At 34.0% G+C, this 9,651-nt stretch overlaps 1 protein-coding gene and 1 pseudogene across 1 annotated transcript; both read left to right on the top strand.

Moving 5' to 3' along the window:
• The first annotated feature begins 2,117 nt into the window (after nucleotides 1-2,117).
• LOC18607040 (peroxisomal 2,4-dienoyl-CoA reductase [(3E)-enoyl-CoA-producing]-like) lies at nucleotides 2,118-3,861 on the top strand (annotated as a pseudogene).
• A 1,097-nt stretch (nucleotides 3,862-4,958) lies between these two features.
• On the top strand, nucleotides 4,959-6,777 carry LOC18607041 (uncharacterized). The gene is made up of 3 exons (XM_018114684.2): nucleotides 4,959-5,175; nucleotides 5,398-5,678; nucleotides 6,413-6,777. Exons 1-3 carry the CDS (start codon nucleotides 5,089-5,091, stop codon nucleotides 6,462-6,464), a joined length of 420 nt encoding a protein of 139 aa, XP_017970173.2. The 5' UTR covers nucleotides 4,959-5,088; the 3' UTR covers nucleotides 6,465-6,777.
• The last annotated feature ends 2,874 nt before the right edge of the window (nucleotides 6,778-9,651 follow it).

Here is a 9,651-nt window from a genome sequence, read left to right on the forward strand (position 1 = left end):
TCCTAATTAAGGATTTCATACGAATATATATTGAAATGTTTCCTTTTGGAAGGCTGCCATTTTCTCTATGTTCTTTCTGCTTTGCCATCTTGTTCAATCCTTGTTACATTCTTGATAAAATTCCTTTTCCTTTCAAAATAAATAAGGTTACTTTGATGATAAAATTCCTTTTCCTGTTACTCCTCTTGAGAACCTTATTTCCATGCCTGTTTAAAGTCAAAGTCTGATAAAACAGCAGTTGCAAATCATCATTGGCTTATTCCTCTCAGTCGGTTTCTGTACGCAATTGCAGCCGCCACATTCAAAAAATCTATTCGTTTTTTTGTAGACTTTAACACTGTATTGAAATGAAAGCGACGAGCATTCAAGATTCAATAATTAGTTTATTGAAGACCAAAAACCCGCAAGCAAGCACAAGGGCTTTTCCAGGAAAAGAGAGGAAACTCCAAAACAGAACTCATCTGGCTGTGTAGAAGGAGATAGCGACAGAGTCAAAGAAATCGTTGGAGCCATCACCATCCGAGCATTGATGCCCGATGGTTCAGGTCGGTAAGCTTCAGATGATTGAGCGAGAGAGAGAGAGAGATGGGTTTGAACCTGTTAATTTTAACATGCACGAGAATCCCCATGGCTGAAGCTTCTTCTTAACGTTCGATAGATAGAGAAGATTAGCTCGCGCGACATTTTCCCTGATTATTCAATGAATAATGTCACAGTCAGAAATTACCTAAAGTTTTATGATTATATTTTTAAATCAAATAAAAATAAATATTAAAATTTAAAATTTATAGAAAAGGAATTTAGGTGGAAAAGGCCATCAGTCGGTATAAGATTGGTCGGGCTCATGCGATTTTTTATTCCGTTTTGTTCGACGTCGCGCGATCTTCCTACTTTCCCTCTGGTATAATCTAGTGCGTGGCGAGCACATCATCCCTGCTGTGCCCTGCTTGACTGTTTTAAAACTCGCAGTTTTTGGTATCATATAGATATCAGTATAGTGGGGCCCCACCCAACGATGATGTCACATAGCTGGATGGTAGGAAGAACCCTTTCCTTTTCTTGTAATTACATGGTTGCTCCATTAAAACGTGCATGGTGGCTCACCATTTGGCCCTAAAAAGTTTCGACTGATAGATTTAGTGACAACATTTCCTCACAAACAGTCAAAACAATCGAGTTAATTCATACAGATTTCACAACATCAAACCTATTGAATATGAGACGTCAGGCTTAAATTTGACAGTCTTCTGCGTAATTTTAAATTTTTAATAGCATTTGAGTATTTAATTTATTAATAAATGTATAATCTCACTGTCTAAATAATAGGGTTTGAATTTTTTTTAATTAAAAAAAATTAAATTTTCAATATATAATGATATTTATTTATTAAGATAAAAAAAAGATAATGACCCTACGTCTTGTCTCCATTTATCATTATCCAAAGCGATTCGAATAACGTAATTCTTTTGAGCCATCAATGGCTTCACAAGTTCTTGACGAATAAAACAAAATTAAAACCACACTGGCAAAAACTATAAGGCTTTCCTTCATGCATGTACTCCAGAGAAAACCAACTCTTTTGCAGACAGACTAACTAAAGCTGAGGTTCTCTGAATTAAGGATTTCATTGCCATTTTATAATACAAATATGTTGTAATGTTTCCTTTTGGAAAAGCTGCCTGTTCTGATGAACTTGTTCAATCCTGTTACTGCCTCTTGACCACCTTATTTCTAGGCCTGTTAAAGGTCAAATTAAAGTTTGATAAAAACAGTTATGAATCAGTATTAACTTCCCCTCATTCGGGGACAGAGATCAGTTTTCGTAGGCAATTGCAAAAGATTTAAGTTGGCATACGATATCGGCGTGTGCAGAGGGAACAATCACCACAAACAGGGGATATGCTTCATAGTGTTCTTTGCAATTCCCCTTCCTAGCCTGAGCAACAAGCAAAAGAGAGCTCTCTACCCTAATCCTAAAGACCCCTACTGTACAGAGAGAACAAAGGGATAAAAGAAAAAGAAGGCATTTTTTTATGAAAGGCAAGAACGCATTTAGAGGTAAATTAATTCTTTTGGCTTTTGCAGTAATTGATATAGATACTGTTGGCACTTTTAGAATGTGCCATAACGTAGTTAAGTATCTAAAGAAAGGGGGACCTGGGAAGGACCCATCCACTGGGGGAGCAATAATAAACATGAGGGCGGTTTGCATTATGGAGGGACATGGTACCAAATTAATGCGTCTGCCGCCAAGGTTAGTAAATTTGCTGTCAAGTTTGTTAAATCTTTACGTTAATTTCTTTTGAATGGGATTCAGTTTCCGTATGCTTAGTTTCCACCAGGCAGCTGTTGATAGCATTACCAGAAACTTGGCGTTGGAGTGGGGGACAGATCATGACATTCGAGTCAATGGGATTGCACCAGGGGCTATCGATGACACTGCCGTTGTCACTAAACTTGCACCTGAGGAGATGCTGAGCAAGATTAAAGAGAAACCATTGTACAAATTTGGGGAGAAATGAGATGTTGCTATGGCTGCTCTCTATCTTGCATCTGATGCAGGTTTGTAGTTTTGTCTGGTTATTTAGTTACATGACCATCATTCAACTACACCAGGTTAGCATTCCTGTATCTTCACGTGTTTACTTGAACTTTTTCCTTATGCAATCTTAGGAGACCTTAAAATACTTTAGTCTCTTCCTGTCTAAACTCTTTTAGACCTATGAGCTTAACAAAAGCAGCATTTGGCTAGCAATTAATTTTTATAGGGAAAAGCAGGTTTTCATTGTATGCTGGAAGTCGGTTTGTGAACATCGCCAATATGTGTATTATTTGCTAATACTGTATTGGTGGCACTGATGAGATAAACCCAATTTTGGAGCTTCTGGGATCTGAATTCCAATGTCATTTGCAGTGATACTCGATGCCTTAGGAAGACCTGGCTCAAGATCTTGTATCCGGTCATTGGATGATCTTGATTTCTTGATACATAGTTTATGAAGTCTGACTCTATGGGGAACATTCTAATCTGAGTTAATTGCGATCCATCCCGGTGTTACTCTTCCATTTCCTCCATTCCCTCAATTTGTGGTTTAAGCTTAAATTACACGGGAAACCTCATCCTGAAATAACCTCACATATGATGGTAGCCTAGTTGCTTAACTAATTATTGGTATGTACATTGCTTGTGAGTGGATTTGGTAGGAGATGCTACGCGGGAAAAATTAGTGGAGGAAGAATGTTATTCTATGCTTGGTCTCTCTTGCTACTGATAATATCATAATCACTGGATAATGTTGATGTTAATAAGTGCACCATGCTTACTTGACGAATTTTTGGTGAAAGTCAGATAGGCTAGTTAAGAAAATTCTGACCACCTTCTGCCTTATGTTACTGTTTTGGTTTGAATTTTTTGGGCAAATATGTTGTGCAAAACAGTAAACTTCTCTGGTGATTTATTTTCCCGTCCTTGTGCAATAAGCTGTCAACCTTTACCATGTGAAGACAATTCATAACCTTTGAAATATTAACAAACTCTTCATTTTCTGCATCAACATTCTGCACTTTTTACTTTTATCTGGTTGTCTCAATATGTCTTGGTTTCCTTCCAGTTGTTTACTTCCACAAAACACTGCATCTCTGTAATGCTTGAAGGAAAATTCGTCAATGGAACGGTTTTGGTGGTTGATGGAGGACAATGACTGAGCAGACCCCGTATGCTGTCCAAAGATGCTGTGAAACAACTGTCTAGGAGAGGAGATAACGTCAAGGGCTGTACCAAATGTTTTACCAAAGAGCAAGTTGTGATAAATCTATATGATAAATCTATAACGTCAAGGGCTGTACCATCGATTCGATTGATCTGGTTGGCTAGCTTAAAGTCACTATGAATATATGTTGAAACCTTTAAACTTTAGTAAGAATCTGCATTTTATCCCCATCGTGATAAACAACTCTATTTTTTTTTCATATTCTTTTGCATTCTATGGACTAAATGCTTCCACGATCGATTGCTTTCTGCTCCATCTACGAATCTGATGAACAACTTGACGAGTCTAAATTACATAATTTAATATTAATTAAAATTAAATTTTATATAAATTTTAATAATTATATTCACATTTAATATAAATTAAAATATTACGTAAAAACAAAGTTAAAATTTATTCTTTTTCGAAGTTGACGCTCATATGTTTCTGATCAATTGCTTAGCACTTTAAAAATCAACAAACATCTAGACATCTTGACAATTTCAACCGTGCATGGCAAGGTAACTTGATGATGATTTCAACCTTGCATTGCACAGCAAGTTAGAATACAACGACTTTCAAAAAAAAAAAATAGTTAGAATATAAAATTACTTTTGTTATGGAATTAAAAAATTAGAATTTTAAATATAATTTTTTCAAACCAAGTTCATTGTACTAATTAAATGGTTAAAAGAATTATCAGAGTTCAAGTAATTGAACTAATTAAAAAAAAATTCGCTTGAAAGTATACCATTCGATAAACATTTACATTAAAAAAAATTAAAAATATTTATAGATAGAATCGAATTTTAACTTTTAAAATTTCAATCGATTTTGATCTATTTAATTTTTAAATATATTGTAAAATTAAAGTCAAGTAAATATAATTATTTAATATATAAAGTAAATATAATTTTTAAATATAAAATTAAAATGCTAAATATTTTATAATTTTGATAAAAATTATTAAAGTTAAGTTTTTCTGATAAAAAAATTAATAGAAAACAAATATAACAAAACATTGAGAATATAAAAAAATAAAAATAAAAAAATAAAATAATAATTGAGACTTTAGAGTATCGCATGGTGTCCTTCCAAATCTCGCGCGAATGTCGAATGTGAAAGTCTATTTTGAAAGGGTCCGTATGATTTTTATATAATGACTTGCAGATTTAAATAGGGGTTTTTAATTTTGTCTTGCTTTTATGAATTTTTTTTATAAAGTCTTAAAAGAGGTTAAAACTTTTACAAGATATATATATATATTCAAAGCAACTTCCATGGTTGTTCTTTAACAATCATCCTATGTAAGTCGGGGCAGAGAGCGTTATATATAGTGATGGCTCCTTTCTCCATGCGAGGTCGTCTTCACAATAATCACAAGATGCCAATCGCCAAGAAACGCTTGCAATCGCAAACAAAAACGGTAATAGATATGATCTTCCATCTTCTTGCAATCTTTTTTTTGTTCTTGTAAAGAAAATTTGTGCTTGATCGGATCCTCTCTAATTCCCATCGATAGTTCTGATGCAATCAACATGCACCATTAATGGCACTTGTCCATCATTTCAGGGTATTTGTTAGTAAAGTGTTGTTCATATCGGTTTACTTGAACATTAATAATCAATTTTTGATTGGATTTGGACAGAGAAAGAGTGGGATGAAGGGCATGCAGGAAAGGTTTAAGAGGTTGAAAACAGAAATGGAGGAGATCAGCGAGGAACAGAAGGGTATTCGAGAGGGGCAGAGACAAGTTCGTGAAAAATTTGAAGCAATTGAATCTGAGTGCGAGCAGTTGAAGAAAGAAACTAAATTCATAATCCAACAAAGTGCTAGAACTCAGATCAAATTAGTTCTCATGTTCAAAATATTGAAGGCAAGGGAAGAGAGTGACTTTTCCACCGCTGCCAACCTTACTCAGTGGCTTGGGTACCTTTCTTTTTCCTTTCCCTTGCATGATCAAGCCTCTACAAGAATTTCCTCCCAATTTGAATGGCAAAGATAAAAAAGAGGAAAAAATGATTAATTCGGGAAAAAAATTAGAAAAAAAGGGACAATCACAAAAGGAAAAAGGATAACTAATGGAGTGATGGAGGAAACAAGGTATCATGTGATATGCTTTATGTTTGTTGGAAAAAAGTAATAAAGCTGATAAATAGTTAGTCCTTGAATCAAAGAATCTTATATATATTTGGTATGCATTGCTATAGTTTTGTGTTAAGATCAAATGTTTTCTGCCATTAATGCTTCTTTAGTAAAGTATTTATTCAAATATTTGTTTAGAATATATTGCTTTCGATGTACCTAAAAGAAAAAGAAAAGAGGAAGAAATTGTTTTTATACCAATTAATTGAAGTTATTATGATTCTAGTTGTTGTCCAATGATCTTCCTTTAATTTCAATTTCATGTTGTGATTGGCATACTTTGCTTAGCGTAAAGGTTCAAATTTAACTAAAGTTAGATGTGCATAAAGAAAAGTGAAAAGCTTGTTTCAGATATGATTCCAACTCTATATGTTTGCTTTCATATTAAGCAAACAATTAAGATATTGTTTACGTTAAGCTTTTGATCCTTTTGAAATTTTCTTAACATTATTGAATAAATTATGCTAGCCTATTAATTTCCTCACTTGACAAGGTTATTTTCTTTTCTCATTTTACAGTCAAATTGTTGCTAGGGAGAAGGAAGAAAGGCAAGCACTGAGTGATGCATGAACAAAAGTTATAAACTTCCTCATAATCTGCTAGTCGAGATTTTAATTAATGTGGTTTCTCCTGTCTTCTACTGTTGTACGTTGTTTGTTAATTAGTATACCTCCTCCTCCTTGCTTTCTCTATAATCTCTACTTATGGTTTTAAACTGTTCTGCTATTATATGGTTTAAAGCAGCTCTTTAAGAGACATTAAAACCCACAAATTCAGTATTTGCTTTGTTGCTAAGTAATATGTACCTAGAGTATTAATAATTTGTATTGATTGATGGATGTGTTAAAAACGATTGTTTGGAGCAACATTTTTCACCTTTCTATTTGAGGTCTTCGTTCAAATATATGACTCTTGATGTGTTAGTATATATATACATATGGTTCATATAACTCATAAGATATTGACATGTAATTTTGCTCTCTATTTGGAACAAAACAAAGGCAATATCACCATTAAACATCTCATTTTTTTTATTATATTTGGTGCCTCTGTCAATGTATAGGTTTTTTTTTTGAAAGTTCTGTCAGTGTATAGTTTATATACTATCAATGAACAAAATATATTGTTATCTCGTTCATAAATAAATTTAAAAATTAAGAACTCTAAAAAATAGATACTTTATTTTGAAGAATTTTCACATGTTTGTAAAGTTCTGTTCCTTTGACACTTGTACATAATTAAAAACATGTCGAGTTATTAATGAAAAACCTTAATGATGGTTTAGATTTTAGATTAATTCACATTCTCAGCACTCAATAGGGATTTATTTGAACTAAGTACCTAGTGGGAAGGCATGCAAAGATTGATTTTTAAGTCCACAGGCTTTGACTTGGAAGTCGAAATGCTTTCTTGTTGAAAGTAGTCAACATGCGTGTGATTAGTACTGAATGAAGCTTATTAACAGTTTTGCAAGAGTAAAGGAGAGTAAAATGAGAAATAATTATATAAATTGTCAGAAAAGTAACAAGCTAGGAATATAAAGTGATAGCAGACAAGAAAGTAGTCAATTAAAATTGAGAAAAATGATGGAAACAGTGGTTGCAACGACAAAATAATGTGAGTAGGGTGGTGATGGCATTACAGGCTTGCAGCGAAAAAAAAACCAACGAAATAATTGTGTGGGCTGTTGTTGCTTCTCTAGTGTACAATGCATTAGCATTATGAATTGTGACTTTAAAGTCAGACCTACATTGAGTACGAAGAACCCTTAACCTTTCCTTTTCTTGAAAGATGGTTGCTCCATTGGAGCTTTTATCAAACCTACCTACACGCATAATTCACTGTGACATTGAATTTCCATTTTTGCGTTGGCATGGCATTGGCTATTGTATTTGGTCAGAAAGCTAATTCGTTATAACCTTGTTCTAGAGTTAGAAGAATCTTCAATGAGTTGTCTTTGTCTAGCTTATTGCGCTTGATGCTAGACGATGTTAAGTTTCAAGGTCCTTTCCAATAATCCATGTGAGTTTATGCCTTTATCAGGATCTAAAATGTGGTGGCTCACCACTTTGCCCAAAAAGGCTTCGACGGATAGATTTAGTAATATTATATCTGATTTATCAAAGTTTGTTGTAAAATGTAATTGAAGTAAATAGAAACTTTTTTTTATAATAAAAGAAAACCAACACCAAATAACCTTTTCTTACAAGCAATCAAAATGTTGAAGATTAGATTTGATAAGATTATCTATCAAGTCATTAACAATATCAATCCATGAAATATGATGAATTTATTATCAATTTGTCTTGTTAACTCATTAACAGTATCAGTTTAAGAAACATGATGAATTTATTATTTATTTAATTTATTTTTTATTTGAGCTTGTTTAACATTAAATCAGACAAATAATGTGATGAATTTGTTATTCGTCTAACTTGTTATCCATTGAAGATCAAATTTGCTATCTCATGAGTGAAAAACGCTTCGATCAGACTATGAATTCATTGGAGTATCTTCAAAGATATTGACAATCTTTGGAGATTTTTTGGGGGGTAGAACTCTATCATACATTTAGGGGAGCTAATGCATTCGTGGTGTGAATTGTGAGGCAATGTTTTGTACTTGGCGGTTGTAAGAGTTGTCTTCCTTTGGTTTGTCCCGGAGAAGATACAGTCGGTTGTTCTACTTCATTTTGTGGTGTCAAGCTTCATGTTGCAGATTTTTCTATTTTTCTTTATATTTGGGAATGGTGCTCTTAATGTCAACTAAACTTGAGTTTATGTTGGAATGTTTCCTTCTGGAAGGCTGCCATTTTCTCTACGATCCCCCTCTGTTCTGCTTTGCCATATTCTGATGACTTTGTTCCGTCCTTGATAAAATTCTTTTTCCTTTCAAAATAAAAAGGGTTTCTTTGCTGAAAATCCTATGACGCCTCTTGAGCACCTTATTACCATGCCTGTTTAAGGTCAAAGGATCTGATAAAAGAACCGTTATAAATCAGCATTGCCTAGAGTTATTGGTTAATGAATTCCTTTATATATAAAAGGTATTCAGGCAGAAAAGGACATAAGTGGGTAAAGATCGGTCGGGCTTGTGCAATTTTTTGTTCCTTTTGTTCGATGTCGCGCGATCTTCCAACTTTCCCTGGCAAGCGCATCACCCCTGCCTTGCTTGCTTGACTATTTTAAAACTCGCATTTTTTGTATCATATAGAAATCAATATATTGGCACCCAGTGTTTCTTGCATTTCAAAAATTACGAGAGATACAAGATCAAGATAGATTGAGATTAAGGTGAGTATCTGCATCAAGATGAGTTTTTCTTTTCTATGGACGAAAGAGTCCCTACAACAATGGCATTACACAACTAGATAGAAGAAAGTGTCGCGACTCTTCACATCATAAGCTCCATAGATCCTTACAGCAACTCACAGAGAAGTAACTAACAAGAAGAAGGAAGACAGTCCGCTACTTTAGAAACAGTTCTCCATTCCAGCGAGAAACAGCTCTACAAAGCTGTAACAATTTGATCTAGGGAGGGCATAGAAACATTGGACTTGAGCCTATGCCGGTAAGTAGGACAGGAAGAGTGAGAGAGCAGTCACTTATCGCTGCAAGCAACATGGAAGCTAGAATTCAGTTTCACTGACAAAGTTTTGCAGTCAGCTAATTCAGTTATACAGACAGTGATTGATCATAGCAACATCAATTTCGTAATGTATCACAGTGAAGTTAGACTTCCGATTAATTAAAAAGGT

The sequence above is a fragment of the Theobroma cacao genome, chromosome 2 (genome assembly GCF_053813885.1).
Source record: "Theobroma cacao isolate CCN51 chromosome 2, ASM5381388v1, whole genome shotgun sequence".
Lineage (NCBI taxonomy): Eukaryota > Viridiplantae > Streptophyta > Magnoliopsida > Malvales > Malvaceae > Theobroma > Theobroma cacao.

Coding starts and splice junctions, on each gene's coding strand:
- LOC18607041 (XM_018114684.2), top strand. CDS start 5,089: ATGGCTCCTTTCTCCATGCGAGGTCGTCTTCACAATAATCACAAGATG. Junction 5,176..5,397: donor TGCAATCGCAAACAAAAACG/GTAATAGATATG, acceptor GGATTTGGACAG/AGAAAGAGTGGGATGAAGGG. Junction 5,679..6,412: donor AACCTTACTCAGTGGCTTGG/GTACCTTTCTTT, acceptor CTCATTTTACAG/TCAAATTGTTGCTAGGGAGA.